We start from the raw sequence: 17,689 nt of genomic DNA on the forward strand, positions 1-17,689 counted from the left end.
CTCCTCCCAGGAGAGGTGGTTCTTGTACTGGGAGGGATGCTGAGGAGGTCCCCGAGGCCAGATGCTATTGCACTGTGGCTTAGGGACACCCCAATCTCCTGTTGTTTTTCTTTTGTTTTTGTTTTAGTTTTTTTGGAGATTTTGTTTTTTGGAGACAGGGTTTCTCTGTATAGCCCTGGCTGTCCTGGAAATCACTCTGTAGAGCAGGCTGGCCTTGAACTTAGAAATCCACCTGCCTCTGCCTTCCAGAGTGCTGGGATTACAGGCATGCGCCACCACTGCCCAGCTCCTGTTGTTTTTCTAATGCTGACAGTAGGGACAATGAGAGGGCTTTTCTGAAGACTGGTACTGACTTTTATGCTGCCTTCAAGGCAGACTTTGAATTCATGAGTCTAACTAAGAACTCTTCCTGGGTGCTACAGGTATTCTATACTGCAGGACTACACACCCTCGGAGGCCCTGTGAAACAGGAGGGAAGCTGAGTGGCCTACTGATCCTGTCCCCAGAGACCTCAGCCAGTCTTCTGGAGAGCTTTGATATTGGGGTAGCCCTTCAGAGACCCAGAACTGGGGCAAAGGGGGATATGGGCCTTGTACCTTCTCACCAGCTAACAGCTTCAGTACTAAACAGCGTGAGGCTGAGACAGCCCCACAACATCCCCAGCAGCCATCAATTACGACACCAACATTATTTTAAATTATTTATTTTTTTCTGAATCTCAAATCACAATATATGATACAATTTTTCTCAAGCTCAACATATTCATTTCAGATGTTTTCTTCTCTTACAGCATGGACAAAAATGTGTGGGTTGATGAAAAAAATCACTCAGCTTATTAAAACTAATGCTTCCTAGACACACCCTGAGCTTCTGTCTGGAGTGGGGACAGGGAGTAAAACCTTAAATTCCCTGTCTATTCTGGGTAGGTGGTCCCTGAGCTCCCCTTAGTGGGACACTGCTTAAGACTTGTTGGTTACCTACTGGAAGGCATTTCAAAAAACACAAATAATTAAGTATACAGAAATAGCTCTTCTATAAAAAATTCCATACAAAAATAATAGTATTTATGCAAAGTCTGAGATACTACAAAATAATATATTAGCCTATGTACTTCAATTTAGGGAGGAAACTCTAAGAGGCAGGCAAGATGTAGTTTGCATCATTTAAACTACTTAGCGTGTGACTCCAGAGTACGCTTCATGCAGAAAAAGAGCAAAGTTCCATTTTCCTGGAGACAGAAGCTGGTGGCACACGAGCAGAGCAAAGTGTCTCCAAATGGTGAGTGACTAATACCTTCTCCCTCTGGTAGTGTGGCAGGGTACGTGGGAAGCCAGGCCTCCTGAGCAGTCAGAGCAGGTGAAGAACTGGTCCCATTTCTCAAGATGCTGCCCTAGTACTTCTGGGAAAAACCAGACTAGCAACCTGTAGAGAAGCCACTTTCATAGAGAAGTATCTGGATCAATGGAGATACTTCACTATGAAGAAAACAACCAAAACACAAAAACAAAAAAATACTGAGAGTCTGAACATGGGAAATCAGCACAGCTTTCGTATTCAGATCATGACTGAGGTGGAGCACTGAACTAAAGTCAAGCACAGCCAAGGGATGGCTTCTGAGGTCCAGATGGTAGTCCCGCCTCTCCCGTCCCCACTACTGCATAGACTGACTGGATCCATGCCTGGAGAGGGTTTCCTGTGACTGACCTGATAGCCCCAGCTGACACTACTTGACGGGGCTTGGGAGGAGAGACCCCTTGGGTTCCTCAGATATTTGGCACTTGTTGGCAGGATTGGAGCTGTCCGGATGGAACATGGCGAAGGTGTGCTTTGGCAAGCTGGGGCTTTGGAGCACACGGCTATCGAGGCTCAGGGAAGCCGGGCCACAAGGCTCTGGGTACATTCCACCTGAGTCAGAGGGTCCCGAGAGATGTTCTCTTTCTGAGACCTCAGAAAAGACACAAACCTTGATTTCCCTCTGTGATTACAATGGCTTCTAAAGTAGCTTTCTAAGCAGGGAGGACCAAAGACCACTCTGCTGGGATGGAAAGTGGCCAAAGCACTGGTTCTACAGGGGTTTTCTACATTTAAAAAAATCCAAGATTTTATCTGAGAGAACTGTACAGACAACATTATAAATGTCTAACTCTCCTCTCCACACCACGAGGGGCGGCTACCACTGCATCGGTGTTTGTACTGTCAGGGACTCTCAGGAGACATATACAATGCTAAAATTTTCTGTCCTAAGATTTTTTTCCCGTAGCATATTGTGAACAAAGATGTATACAGGAAAACTGGATCCTACAAATGAACTAACTTTTCAGGTATCTTGCTAATATGTAAGAGGCTACTTCCTGAGGCTTGTTATAATCTATAAAAGCCTTTTAGCACTAAAATGTACAAGAGAAAACTGAAGGAAGAATCTTCACATTAGGCTCCTGGATGATAAGAGCTTGGCTCAAGTACAGGTGAACGGAGTATGGGCAAACTGAATTCGTGAGCTGGAAGGGACATTTCTGAGGATCACTTATGTGACATGTTGCAGTGCACTGGGCTTAAAAAACTACGGATTAATGAACATTAGACCCAGAGGCATTACCCAAGGTGTATTCAAACAGGAGCGCCATGGGGTATCTAGCCTGCATTTCACCAAGGACACAGTCCATGTACACCATGCAGATCTCCGTTCATGTGTTCAGTCCACAAGCTTTATGTGCTGTGTTTTTATGTACTAGCAGCTTAGAGATCATGTGGTCTCAGATCTGGGCCTGCAGTGCAGGTTCAGCTCAAGGGAATGAGGCTCGTTGAGAATTTCATGGGCCTGCTACAGCCCTCCCCTGCCCTACAGGTGCTAATTAGCTAAGTTCTGTATTTTAACATCCTCCCCAAAGCAAACCATGCCCTGCTAAAGGAGCAAAATCCCAAGGCCTCCGGCACAGGTTTTCTGACTGAGGACAACCCATTTTGGTTGGGAAGGGAGCTTAGAAAACTGAGCAGGTTTCTTGCTCTAGGCATGGTTACAGTACAAAATGCCAAAGCCATTCCTGTCATCTGCTTATTCTGTCTGTCTGCCTGTCTGTCTGTTGTGAGTACACAGTCTGTTCAGACGGTCTTGGAGCACAAATCACACTGTACTTGAACAGCTTCACCATCTCTCACTTCAGAAATCAGTTTAGATTTAGAAACAGCATTATTAGGCATCTACGCAGGGATATAGTGAACCATTTCTTCATCTGGATTATCCAACAGAGGTACTTTCTTTCTGAGGACAGATCTGGGAATTACCTTCTAAAATTGGCAGAGTACTGCTACTGCTTTAAGTATAGGTTTTGCTAACAGGAGGAGTCATTCATTCTGACAAAACAACAAAAATAACAGGTTTCCCTCCCCACACCTCTTTAAAAGAATCAAATAAGAAAGACTCAAAGTGCACGGTCACCAGCCTGTTTTCTGGGTGACCGTTTAGAGGGAGGAGGGATTTAGTTGAGTCCCTTCCTTCCTATGTAAGGCACAATAGATACAAACACTGAATAGACTTCCAGCAGGGACACGTGATGGGAAACCTGTTAAGCGCTGAGGGCTGAGCACCTCTGTGCACCTTGTTGGAGCTGGTCTGTCCCTCACACGGAGTGCGCAGACAGCTGCACATGTCATCGGGGCGTGGCAATGGCTGTACACTTGAGAAGTAACAAGCTGACCCTCAAGGGGGAGCCTCGTCAGCCCCTCATTAAGCAGCATGAGCAGCACCTCTTGGGTAGGGGCCTGCTGCCCGCAAGGAGCCTAAGCGCCTCCTACGAAGAAACCCAGGTGCTCTGCTCCCCCACCTCCTTCCATTTTGATTCCTGTATTAAACTATGATTCAGTGTTGTTGGACCCAGATCAATATAAACACGGTTTAGGAGAGATAAAGATCAGAGTTCATCTTTTTCAACATCTCAACTCAAGCCCCTCCCTTACCCCCTTTTTTGGGTGTGTGTACTGGGCTGATCTCCTTATGTAGCCCTGGCTGGCTTCAAGCATCTGGTGACTCTTTGCCTGTCTAGGATTGTAAGTGTTAGCACTCCTGGCTCAGTCTAGTATTGAGATGTCCTTGGCAGTATATCATAGAGGAACAGGGCTACCCAGTGGTGTCCGGTGGTGGAGCACACAAAGACTGAGTCTTTGGTTAGCTTTGGACAGGGTGCCATGTAGCCTAAGCTGGCCTCGACACATTATGTAGCCAAGATTGGCTTTTAAGATCTAACCTTTCTGCCTCTGTTTCCCAAAAGTCGCGATTAGAGCCACACAACGTGCCCTACATGACTGCCAATTTAAGGCCCAAGTTTTAAAGCATCCAGCAGCAGGTGTGCAGATAAAGGAAAACAGTTCCTTGAAGATTCTTGCAGAGACTTTGTGGTCTGGTAAAAGAAACACCTTAGGACCAGTAGCTCGGTATTTTGAAGACTAAAAAAGCATCTCGTGGCCCTTGACATCTCCAATCTCCAAGTCTTGCTATGTTCCCGAAGACAGGCATGGTAGTGACTACAGGAGGCAGCTCCTGTTGCATTCTGGATCACTTTCCTCTGACAGCCTGAGATGTGTACCTGAAATCATGTCAATACCAAACCCTGTGTACCCCTGGAACACTCTGGGCTCGCACTACAGTTTCCTTCTGACAGAATGAGTTTCCTGTGGAAGAAACCTAAGCCATATCTGTATACTCATACTTATCAGTGTTAATGGCCTCAATCACATATTTAAGCCAGCCAAGGCTTTTATGTTCAGCTTGTAATGGTCAAGTCTCAGAAAGGCATCATTGGACAGAGCCTGTACTTCCCCCACAGGACTGAAAAGAACATCACTTTAGACTGAACTTGGTGCAGGGCTCATAGACACCAGATACAGACACCCGTGCCCTCAGCTGGTTTAGAACTGACTCTGCAGCCACTCTGCTCCTTTCAGGCCTGAATGTATTAGTGAGTTGAGTTTGGCTTGGCAGTGGATGGCCCATACTCCCCTACTTGGAGAAGCAGAAATCACAGACATACTGCAGTGTTTCCATAGCATCTTTGGCTTTAAGATCACATATGATATACCACGTTAGCACAGATGCAGTCAACTGGAGTGTTCAAGGTTTTAACAAAAACACTGAATATTGAGTGAGTTTGAAATGCAATTTACCCAGGAATAAATCTAATAAGGTCATTTTGATAATTAAAATATGGAAAAGATAACATGTATAAGAGAACAATAATGGCCATATTCTTGAAATAAAGACAAAAGTAATGACATCTGGTTCATTTTTACAAATTGCACATGGGTAAAATCATACAGTACTGCAGACAACTATAGACAAGCAATTTGGTCAAAGGAATTTGTTTCTTTGTTTCATTGTAAATTTAAAAGCTGTATGAAATGCATAGCTCTGATTAAAACTATAAAAACAGTTTCCTTCCCAGTAAAACTCCAAATTTAGAATGCTGGCAAAAGGCAGTGCTGGCGAAGTTTTTAATGCACATGGAGATGCTATTCTATTTTGGCTTCCAGAAGTAGCCCTAGTAACTCCTATGCACCAATGCATTGACAAATGGTCATTTCAGTTTACTGTAAATTTTTCTACATGTCACCTAGGTACTTAAAAGTTAGTGCTTGCTCCCTTCTAGAAGCTAAGGCAGCAGATGCATGAGGTGCTCAGCCAGAGGTGACTAGCTCAGCAGTTCACTGGCTCCTCAAGCAAGGATCTCAGTCTACACCTCACTGACTCCCACTGTGACTTCCAAGTTCACTTTTGCCTACCAAAGCCAGCAGGGCGGGTGGGCGAAGGAGAAGCTGTCACCACTGCAAACTTCTCCTTGAAGCCACCTGAAGTCTGAATGCTCACACTGGGGGTCTTTAAACCCTCCCTCCCTGTAGACAAATGCACGTCATCCACTGCTGCTCTTCAGAGCAGTGTCTGCCTCCTCAGAAAGCTTGCTTTGTTGGCCATGTCCTGCTGCTCTGCCGCTCAGCTGTCATCCACCCTAGGGGAACTTTCCTTTCAATCATCTCAGCCTTCATGTGATTTGCTTATTGTGTTTCTCTAGTTTTCACTAAACACAAATGCAAACAAAGGCAAAGACTGAAGCAATCATTTCAAAACACAAGAGCTCACACTAAAGACACACATGAGCATCAAATATCAAAACATGAGTTCTCTCCTGTCTTTATTCTGGGGAGGAGGGATCCTCCTCTTCATCTTCTTCATCTTCATCGTTGAATGAACAGGGGGTCTCTCCGCGGGACTCCGAGAAGTGAGAGGCTGCACTGCTGGACTGGTGACTGTTTGGGGCAGGGAGCAGCTGCCCAGTTGCTAAGGCCACTTCAGCATCCAAGCACAACCCTTGGTTTACACTAGCAAGTAAGTTAAGAACACACAGGCTCGTTAATGCAGGGGAGACAGTTCTTCTTTTTGTACAACACAGGAATAAGAACAAAGGAAGGTCTGCTTGCTCTCAACCTGCGCCACCTGTTGCAGCAGCAACACAGCAGTCAGGCCTCTGTGGCCTGCTTTTCTCACCTTGAGAATACATACCTTGATTGGGGTATAGTGGCACCGGTGGTTGGGTCTAAATTTGAAACTGATTGGGTAGAGTTCAAAAGTAGTCCCTGATTTAACCAAGAAGGTCCTGTAGAGATATCTGCAAGACCAAACAAACAAACACTATAGCAAATGTGTGCTCTGAACTTTTGTGACTGTTCTGCTGTGGTCTGAAGTAAACATGGGTTTTATGTCAGTTGGGACAATTCTCCTGCCCCGTGAAGAACTTGGTGTTCTTCTTCATCGGTTATTTGGGAAGGGGGGTGGTGGTGAGCAAAAATAAAATTTTGAACAAGAATGGGGAAGAAAGCTGGGCAGTGGTGGCACACGCCTTTAATCCCAGCACGTGGGAGGCAGAGGCAGGCGGATTTCTGAGTTTGAGGCTGGCCTGGTCTACAGACTGAGTTCCACGACAGCCAGGGCTACACAGAGAAACCCTGTCTCGACCCCCCTTCCCCCCAAAAAGAATGGGGAAGAAAACTATAAAAAGGCAGATTGCAGAAAGAAAGAATTCAAAGTAAAACCTTAACTACTCCCCTTTTCTTTAATGTTTTTTTCCAAGACATTTCCTGAAATCATGTGGTCCTGAGTTGTGGGTAAATGGCTAAGAAAGCAGGTGCCCATGGAAGAGGTGTTGGATTCTCCTGAATATAGGAATTGTGATCTGTCTAGTAGTCTCCTGAAAGGGCAGTGTGTAACTCCTAACTACTTGACCGTCTCTTTAGCCTTCTTTATCTAAGACCTGACAAGGCAGCTTACTAGGTATAGTGTTAAGAATGTGGACTGTCTTTGACAGCTGATATCTTCATGGTGAAACACCACGACTGTGATGTTAATAGCCAAAGCTAGGATTGAGTAATGACATAAAGTCAGAAGTATCTCAGGAAAGAATGTACAGCTTGTGGGTCAGGCAGATGCTCACACGTGGCACCCCTCCCTAGCCTCTCACTTTGAGTGTATGCATTGTGTGTGTGTGTTTGCGCGCGCGCGTGAGCGTGTTTGTGTGTGCGCGTGCGCACACAGACAGATACATTCCTGAGAAGGGACTCTCACTAAGACTTAGGGCTTGCTAATTAATAATTAGGCTAGGCCAGCAGACCAGCCATCCAAGGACCCTGCCCTGTCTCCTTAGCACTGGAAACTAGTATACATCATCACACATTCCCACCCTGGGGTACTGACTTTTAAGTGTATACAGATGAACAATACTACCGCTCATTGAAGATCTATGCTTTTTCTAACTAGTTCCCTGCCTGGTGTCATGTTCTTTAGCATTCAAAACAGTTCTTTGTATTATTATTATTTTTTAAAAAGGTTATGCTTTCAATGAGGGATTTTTTTTAAAAAGATAATGCAATCACTTTTAAAATTCATTTTTATTTTGTTGTATGTGTATGAGTGTATACCAGTTTCATTCCTGGTACCCACGGAGGCAAAAAGAAGGCATTAGATTCCCTGGAACTCAAGTTACAGGTGGTAGTGAGCCACCAAGTAGGTGCTGGGAACTGAACCTGGGTTCTCTGGAGCACTGCATGCTCTTCATCACTGAGCCCTCTCTCCAGGTCTGCATTCACGGTTTCAAAGGTGAGACAGACATCTCAGGAAACCACAAGAGTATGTCCTGGCCATCTCCTTTTTCCTGACAACAGATCGATTCTTACTGCACTGTTACTTGAGTCGTTCTCCCTATATAGAATTTTAGCTCAGAGAAAACTGGATATGAATGTCTAGAGACCTCAGAATCACTTAATGAATGTATATAGTCTCTTTAAACAGTAGCTTTAATAAACAGTAAAAACTTTAGAAACACAGCCATAATAAAAGATCTCACACTGCAGGGCATGGTGCCACACACTTTTAATCTCAGCACTTCAGAGGCAGGCAGATCTCTGAGTTTGAGGTCAGCCTAGTCTACAGAATTAGTTTGAGGACAGATGGGGTTATACAGAAAAACCATGTTGTAAAACCAAAAAATAAAATAAAAATAAAAATATTCTCATAAGGCAAAATCTAATGCATACTCAGAAAATATACTTTGCTCAAATAAGCTTTTATTATACTTTTAAACTTACACTCACATATTCTATTACTTTCCTTTCTCTGTGTGTGTATCGCTGTGCATACACCATGGCAGGAGTATGAAGTCAGAGGACAACTTTAAGCGGTTGGTTCTTTCCTCTTTCCTTTACAGATATAGGTACTGGTGGCCAAACGCAGGTTATCAGGGTTGGCAGCAAACATTTACCCACCAAACTATCTTGCTAGTTCTTGAGTTGTGTGTGTATATGTCTGTGAGTGTCTGTGTGTCTATGTGAGTGTGGGTATGTGTGTGTGTGTCTGTATGAGTGTGTGTATGTGTGTCTGTGTAAGTGTGGGTATGTATCTGTGTGTGTCTGTGTATGTGTGAGCGTGGGTATTCAGGCCATACCAAAAGCATGCCTGTGGAAACCAGTGGGCTTTGGGAGCTGGTTCTGGCCTTGAAGCTTGCTACAGCCCTGCATTCTCCAGGTTAGTTGTTCTGAGAGCTTTTGGCCATGTCTGCTTCTACCTCCTCAACTCCTGCAGGAATTCTGAGATAAAAGAGGCATACCACCCAAATGGCTTTTTATGTGGGTTTTGAGGATGAAACTCAGGTCAGGCATGTGCAGCTAGTGTCTGTACCCACTGGGCCATTCCCCAGACTCTGTATTATTACACTACTGTTGTAATTACTGTGCAGAAACCATGGAACTGTGTGTAAAGGTTAGGACTCTGTCTGGCCAGCTGACAGACCATTCCCACATAGCCGAGGGACTGAAAGGCTACATGGACTTGACTTTACCTTGTGAGCCTTATTCTTCACAGGCTGAGGCAGCTGTGAAAAAAAGACTTCAATTCTAAGAAGAATGGTAGATTGTGAATAAATTTAAGAGAACAAGTCTGAACAAGAAGCTGAAATTAAAGCTGGATTCCTGTGCTGAACTGGAATTAGTACACAGAACTGTGCAAACTTTCTGCTGGGTCACAGCTATTCCGTTGTAAACATTATAGATTATATTTCCTTTCTACAGTGAATTTGGAAAGCCTACATTTCTTTCACATTATTATGGGCTATGCAGGGTGGTTCTCCTACTTCTGTCCAAGAGTCATTACCTCCCTCCCTTTCCATACTAAAGTCGCATGTCCCTTTGAACTGACAAGAAAATCTGCAGTCCAGTCTGCAGATGAGGTCATAAGGAAATCAAACCACAGAGCCTACTAATTACCCTGAGTTTTTCGAGTGAAAATAACGTTCTGGTAATTTGCTGAGTAAGTCTTTCCATTCAGCCACTGCTGGACTTCCAGTCCAGTGAGGCTACTAATGAAAACAGCAAGATCTGTGCCAGGGAACGTGGAGCAAAGGGAGCAGGGACAGGGCATGAATGGGACGCAGATCACCTGAAATGCAGGGTCATGCTTGCAGAAGGCAGTGGGACTAACTTAATACATGAAATACAACATAAGTCTCAGCCAATAAACTCAGTGAGCAAACAGATAAAACAAACCACTTTTTTGCTTACGTTGATTTTTATACACTTTACCTAACATTAAAACGCTGTTAAAGAGATTTATAGTGATATGTATCTATGTAGTGATATGTATCTATGGTCTCAGCTACTCTGAAGGCCTAGGTAACAGGGTCACAAGAGTTCAACTCCAGCCTAGACAACAGTCTAGGGGAGTCCTTCTGCAGGAATCAGCATCCCTGACCTCAAGCTGTATTACAGAGCAATAGTGATAAAAACTGCATAGTATTGGTACAGGAACAGGCAGGTAGATCAATGGAAAGGAATTAAAGACTAAGAAATGAACCTACACACCTATGGTCACTTGATCTTTGACAAAGGAGCTAAAACCATCCAGTGGAAAAAAGACAGCATTTTCAACAAATGGTGCTAGTTCAACTGTCGATTAGCATGTAGAAGAATGCAAATCGATCCCTTCTTATCTGCTTGTACAAAGCTCAAGTTCAGGTGGACCAAGGACCTCCACATAAAACCAGATACACTAATAGAAGAGAAAGTGGGGAAGAGCCTTGAGCACATGGGCACAGGGGAAATTTTCCTGAACAGAACACCAATGGCTTATGCTCTAAGATCAACAATCGACAAATGGGACCTCATAAAATTGCAAAGCTGTAATGCAAAGGACACTGTCAATAGGACAAAATCGCAACCAACACATTGGGAAAAGATCTTTACCAACCCTACATCTGATAGAGGGCTAATATCCAATATATACAAAGAACTCAAGAAGTTGGAGTCCAGAGAAACAAATAACCCTATTAAAAATGGGGTACAGAGCTAAGCAAAGAGTTCTTAACTGAGGAATATCATATTGCTGAGAAGCACTTAAAGAAATGTTCAACATCCTTAGTGATCAGGGAAATGCACATCAAAACAACCCTGAGATTCTATCTCATACCAGTCAGAATGGCTAAGATCAACAACTCAGGTGACATCAGATGCTGGAGAGGATATGAAGAAAGAGGAATGCTTCTCTATTGTTGGTGGGTCTGGAAATCAGTCTGGTGGTTCCTCAGAAAATTGGATATAGTACTACCTGAGGATCCAGCTATACCACTCCTGGGCATATACCCAAAAGATACTCGAACACATAACAAGGACACATTCTCCACTATGTTCATAGCAGCCTTATTTATAATAGCCAGAAGCTGGAAAGAACCCATATGTCCTTCAACAGAAGAATGGATACAGAAAATGTGGTTCATTTACACAATGAAATACTACTTAGCTATTAAAAAGAATGACTTCATGAAATTCTTAGGTAAATGAATGGAACTAGAAAATATCATCCTGAGTGAGGTAACCCAATCACAAAAGAACACACATGGTATGTATTCATTGCTAAGTGGATATTAGCCCAAAAGCTCAGAATGCCCAAGATATACAACTCATAGATCACATGAAGCTCAAGAAGAAGGAAGACCAAAGTGTGGATACTTTGGTCCTTCTTAGAAGGAAGAAGGAAATATCCACAGGAGGAGATACAGAGACCAAGTGTGGAGCAGAGACTGAAGGAAAGGCCATCCAGAGACTGCCCCACCTGGGGATCTATCCCATATACAGTCACCAAATCCAGATACCATTGTGGATACCAAGAAGTGCTTGCTGACAGGTGCTGTATATAGCTGTCTCCTGAGAGGCTCTGCCGGAGCCTGACAAATACAGAGGTGGATGCTCACATTGCACTGAGCACAGGGTCCCCAATGGAAGAATTAGAAAAAGGTCTGAATGAGCTGAAGGGGTTTACAGCCCCATAGGAGGAACAACAGTATTAACCAACCAGACCCACCCCTCCCCCCACCCCCACCCCCCGGGGCACTTAACCAGCAAGCAAAGAGTACACATGGAGGGAGCCATGGCTCCAGCTGTATATGTAGCAGAGGATGGCCTTGTTGGACATCAATGAGAGACCCTTGGTCCTGTGAAGGCTCGATGCCCCAGTGCCACACCAACTCCAGTAGACTCTGTGTGACAAGTTCCACAGGCTGAGGGGTTAAGACTCCAAAGGGAGGAAGTCTCCTGGGAATGGTTGTAGAACTCTCTAGCTGGAGGATAATTCTGAGCAGTAGTTCTCCAGGCATATTTTTTGGTCTCAATTTCCTCTTCCTTTTTTCAAAGGATGATCCTAATAGCCCAGGCTGGTAATCCATTCTTTGAAGTAGAGTCACTGGCCACAAACTCCTTTCTAAGAACTGCAAGCCTTGCCTCATAGTCATTTACATAATTACAACCTTCCAACAACATGTAAATTTATATGGCTATGCGTATGTAGATGAGGGTGGCTCTTGATTAAGTCAAGAAGTTTTTACAAGGTAAAAGCTAAATGTTAGATAACGATTACTCACAAAAACTCATTAAAACCTAGGGGGTATGACAAAATGTTTTTAAGAAATTTTAAACTCTTTGAAGGTTTGCTGTTAACTACAAGTGACTCTGTATTCTAATCAGAAAGACTGATGCTATCTGTGATTGATCCTCTAAATCTGTTACATGGGAAACATTATTCGTGATTGATTTTGCATTTCCTTGTACCAAATGGTTATGATAATTGTGCCTGCTTCACTGGATACATCTTTTGAAATGGTAATACCGACTTTTCCTGTATAAGAACCCTTACTTGAGAGCTCCTAAATACATTCAGATTCAAACCTCCTCAGTGTTTGTTTCTGTTTGTCATTCACCTGACTGGTCCAGAGTACCAAAGCCCCCCCCCCCCCCAATAAAGGGGAATGCCAGGCCAGGGAAGCAGGAATGGGTAGATGAACACCCTCATAGAAGCAGGGGAGGGGGGATGAGATAGGGGATTTTTGGAGGGGAAACCAGGAAAGGGGATAACACTCAAAATGTAAATAAAGAAAATAACTAAAGACGATTAAAAAAAAAAAAGAAAAGCAGCAACAACCAAAAAATGTGATGTGAAATTCTAGGTGAAATGTTCAAGTTCCCTTTGCAGAATAAATGTTGTTGGAATTAGGAAAATTAAATAAAAATCACTGTGATTTACCAGTTCCTATCCAGAGTGTGAAATTATAAGGACAAACAGGGCTGGGAGGAACTTGGTGGTAGACTGTATATTTATCATGCAGAGCCATGCAGTCAATCACTAGCACCAAAACTGGGGTGGGGGAGGATATTGAGAAAAATTAAAAACAAAACAAAATAAAAAACAGAAGCCTCATACATTGCTTAGCAGGATTGTAAAATGGTACAGTCATTGTAATAACCATTTGTCATTTAAAAAATCCAACAAAGCTGAAAGTATGTTTATAAAACAAATTGCTTATAAAAATGTTTAAAAGTAATATCATTCAAAATAACCCAAAAGCCTAAATAACCTAATGTGTACCAACTGATGAATAGACGAAATTGTGGTGCATTTATAAAGAGGAAGGATTTGGTACAAATTGAGCCTCCCTAATGCAAAAATTTCAAATCTAAAATATTCCAAAATCTGAAAATTTTGTCACTATAGTGACAAAAGTGTAAAATTCAATACCTGAGGTCATCTGCTAGGCCACAGTCAAGACATAGGCATGCTAAACTACCCTGGGTAACTGGGTCCAACTGTGCACGGTGACATGTAAATCTCATGTTTAGATTTGGGTTCCATCCTTCAGGTAACTCTATTAGGTAAATTCAAAGATTCAAAGATACAAACAACTACTACAAAAACAAATAAAACTCCCAAATCTGAAATGAAGCGCTTCCGATCCTAAGCATTTTGTTTGTGTAACCTGAGATACCTACCTAATACAAAGGCATGGAACAGCTTGGATGAATACTGAAGCCATTACAAAGGATTCATAATGTTAAATCCCATGTAATATGTAATGTCCATTACTGGCAAGCAAGCAAACAAACAAACAGCCTCCCCTCCAAAGTCCCCACCACCACCAAAACAAACTAGACTAGTTGACTAGTTGGCGGGTGGATAAGGGGAGCGCTAAAGGCATGCATTAGTTTTCATGGCTATAAAAATGCCCAGGAGATGGGAATAATGCTTTAATCTCAGCACTGCGAAGCAGAGGCAGGTGGATCTGTCTGTAAGTTTGAGATCAGCCTGGTCTCTGTTGTCTGGTCTAGGCCAGACAGAATTGTGCAGAGATTTTGTCTCAAAAAAAGAAAAACGAAAAACAGGGGGGGAAAAGTGTCCAGTAATTAGACAGTGGTGACAGCTGTATTCTTTGGTGACTACAATAAAGCACCAGTGACTCACATCCTGTTTAGATGAGTCCTGTTCAGAGCTGCAGGCGGGCTCATAAGTTACAACAATGCTTATTCTTCTAGGAGACCGGGGTTCGATTCCTAGAACCAACATGGTGGTTCGTAACTGCCTGCAGTTACAGTCCAAAGAGATTCTGACATTCTGTTCTGGCCTCCTTGGGCATAAGACACGCATGTGGTGGACTAACATACATGTAGGCAAAACATCCATTCATGTAAGATTTTAAAATAAGAGATGTTTCACTTATTGAGTATTACATCTTAATTCAAAAGCTGAGTGGGAATGCAGAATATCTCTACATTTCAGGGAAAGGTATAATCTAGTAAAATCAAATTGAAAAATGTTGGCATCATCTGAGGAAGCTAAACACCCACTCAGTGAAGACCCAGCAATTTAATCTGTAATGTTTGCACAGAGTCCTCAACACATGGCTAGAATGGTCAAAGCAGCTCTGTATTTTAACATCAACTGGAAAAACAAACAAACGAAATCCCTAAGTTTATTGTTACTAAAATAAAATAATTTGTGATCTATTCATGAACTAAAAACATATGTGATACAGCTCCATTAAATTATACAAGGCAATCTGAGAGGCATAATGTTAATTCAAAGAAAATCAAACCATGGAAGAAAACCCCACTCCAGGTAGGAGAGTGATCCTGTCTGTGATCCTGAGCACTAGAGAAACTGAGACAGGATATTGTAAGTTCATGTCTAGCTTGGGCTGTGAGTTTCAAGATAGCCTGGGCTATCTAATGAGACAACCAGAAAGACATGGCTTCATTTATACATGTCAGAAGACAAAACAATATATTTCTATTTCCAGCTTGTCATACTTGTTTTTGGCTTTAAAGAAAAGCAAATAAATAATAAATTTAAAGCTAGAGTGTGATATATATCTATAATCCTAGTACTTGGGAGGTGGAGGTAAGAAAGTCTAGATGAGAGGATAGGCTGGGCTAAAACCGAAGAAATTCAAAGAACTCACACCCCTAAAGGTGTGCGGACTGACAGGCAGGAGGGTGGACATGCGACAGTTTAACAGGAGCATGGTTTGCAGTTGTGATGGACTCTGGTCCCTCTCTGGCTCTACACACAAAATAAACCCTTCTTTCTGAATTGCCTTGGTCATGGTGTTATTTACTGCAATAAAAATTTAGACAAACATGCTCTCTGAATTCAGGTCTACTGAATAGATAAATACAGTAAGGCATTTCATTAGAGTGAGGTGAGGTACATCTTTGGGGGTGCGGTGGCAGTGGTGGTAACTTACTCTAAGTTCCCCTAGGAGAGAGAAGTACAAACACCAAATCCAAACTTCTACCGAGCTTTTAACTAAAAGCTTTACCAGACTCTAAACTCTCAGAAATACATCACTGCAGACTCATCACATAGTGCTGAGTCTATATAATATATCTTGTATAGGTGTAAGTTTGTAATCTTCTAAAAAATCATTGATTGTTGGTTGAAAAAAGTCACAAACTAAAGTACTATAAAGTATATAAAGTACTAAAGTACTTAAAGTATATAAAGTACTAAATAATGCCCCCTGGTGAAACCAGCACTGAGTCTCTAAACTGCAGCATTCTGTGTGAAGATTTAACAAGTGAGTGTGTCGTTCAGTCACGGGTCTGTTAGTGTGGCCAGCATACCTGTGATATAGCCTTCTAAAGCTTTTGGAACCAGGGATTTTGCGATTTTCAGATCTTCCAGAGAGCATTTGCCTGACTCCAGACCAAAGGACATTCCCATCCGTTTCAGTACCTCTATGTCATCATGGATCTCAAAGGTGTTATCAAAATTAAAAAGGTATTCAAACCTGCAAAATAAAGCAGGGATACAAGGGGCAAGTGAGGTAAAGGTGCCGGACACCAAGCGGACAACGTGAGTTCAGTTCCCCAGATCACATGACCTCAGACCCACCCCACCCCGAAATACACAATCAGTTTGTTTTTAAGAAATAAAGGAGGTATGAGGGTTTTGGTGCTACAGAGAAACTCTGAAAGGTTTTATATCCTGTACTCTGTTAATTTTAGTTTTTGTGGTGCAAGGGAGGAAGCCAAGGCTTTGGGATTGCTTGACAAAAGCATTCTGAGCTCCACTACAGCTTTTCTGCAGTTTAAGTAATGGAGCAGGAGCCTAGGCTCAGCCCCATAAGGAGCACTGGGAACAAAAGCAGAGCCCATGCCGCTCCCATGCAAGGCCTGTAACCTGTCCAGGTCGGCGGCCACAGAAGCCCACTAAAGCTCCAGTGATGCTACCAAAGGGGACAGAGAAACTGTCCTAAAGCTAGAACTCCAAAGTTGTCTTGGTATGTATTGCTAACAGACTGGTTGACTAGCCTTGAGGAACCATTCTGGATGCTTAATTCATTTTCCTGAGTGGGAGGCTAGACACAGCATACTTCTGTCAATCATAAAGACCTTCCCTTTGAGATCGGTTGTACCACAAGTTTAAGCTTGAACTCCTGGACTCAAGGGACCCTTCTAGATAGCTGGGACTTCAGGCCCTTGCACTAAACATACTTGAATTAAATGGAAGACATTTTTAACAAACCAAACCCAGTAAAATCCTGTCTTGAGGAGCTAAAGAATAAATCTTAAGGCAGTGTCACAGGACTGAGAAGAGTGGCTCGTGCCTGAAATACCATCACTAGGACGTCTAAGGCAGGATGATTCCTGTGAATTTATAGCATCTTAGGTTTCATGAGTTCTAGTGCAGCCTAGGCTACAGAGTGAGAATCTCTCACAAACAAATAAAAGGTAACACATGAAACGTAAGTAACACCAGTCAGAATTTCCGTGAAAAGTGGTCAGTTTAGATGTCTAGCTGTACAGCACGACAACCAAGAAGCAAAGATAGGGTCAGCAAGAAACAGCTGAAGCTTGTTCCCCCGGACACTCTGTGGAAGGACAGAGCTGACTTCCAGCTGAGGCCTCAAGTAGTGAGTGGGTTTTACCTTGTTACAGGCTTCTCTAGTAAAACCATGTGAAATTGAGACTTCTACTACATCTTACACCAGGAAAAATCTATAACTTGAAGCAAAATGCTGAGGTGTATGCATCTGAATACAATGCATTACCAAGCTTAAAGTTCCTCTGAAGTGGGTACCTTGCCAGGGGGCGGATTTCAGGCATCACTTACATGCAGATGGCTTTGTAAACTTAATTTCACTGTGGGAAAGCCTCCTGGCTAAGGGCAAGATTGCTTCACAAAGCAATTGACAGACAAGATTAGTGACCTCCCTCAAACAACAAGTGTGCACAAGCTGTTCATGAATGGCTGCCAGGAGAGGCATGAGTCAGTGACCACCCAAGGCACAGAACCTAGGTAGATTCTAGCCTGGGTGAACAGTGCCCATAATCT

The 17,689-nt window shown here is 43.0% G+C and overlaps 1 protein-coding gene across 13 annotated transcripts in view; it reads right to left on the reverse strand.

The window, feature by feature from the left end:
* Positions 1-5,024: 5,024 nt before the first annotated feature.
* Positions 5,025-17,689, reverse strand: part of Tfdp2 (transcription factor Dp-2) — a 126,595-nt gene continuing 113,930 nt past the window's right edge. For all 13 annotated transcript variants that reach the window (XM_052187611.1, XM_052187612.1, XM_052187608.1 and 10 more), the window contains 3 exons: positions 15,976-16,142; positions 6,548-6,653; positions 5,025-6,366 (listed from right to left, as the gene is read on the reverse strand). In XM_052187611.1, coding sequence (XP_052043571.1) covers positions 6,180-6,366; positions 6,548-6,653; positions 15,976-16,142 — 460 coding nt within the window. In that variant the 3' untranslated portion in view covers positions 5,025-6,179. The remainder of the gene's footprint in view (positions 6,367-6,547; positions 6,654-15,975; positions 16,143-17,689) is intronic.

This window comes from Apodemus sylvaticus, chromosome 7 (genome assembly GCF_947179515.1).
Source record: "Apodemus sylvaticus chromosome 7, mApoSyl1.1, whole genome shotgun sequence".
In the NCBI taxonomy this organism is placed as follows: Eukaryota; Metazoa; Chordata; class Mammalia; order Rodentia; family Muridae; genus Apodemus; species Apodemus sylvaticus.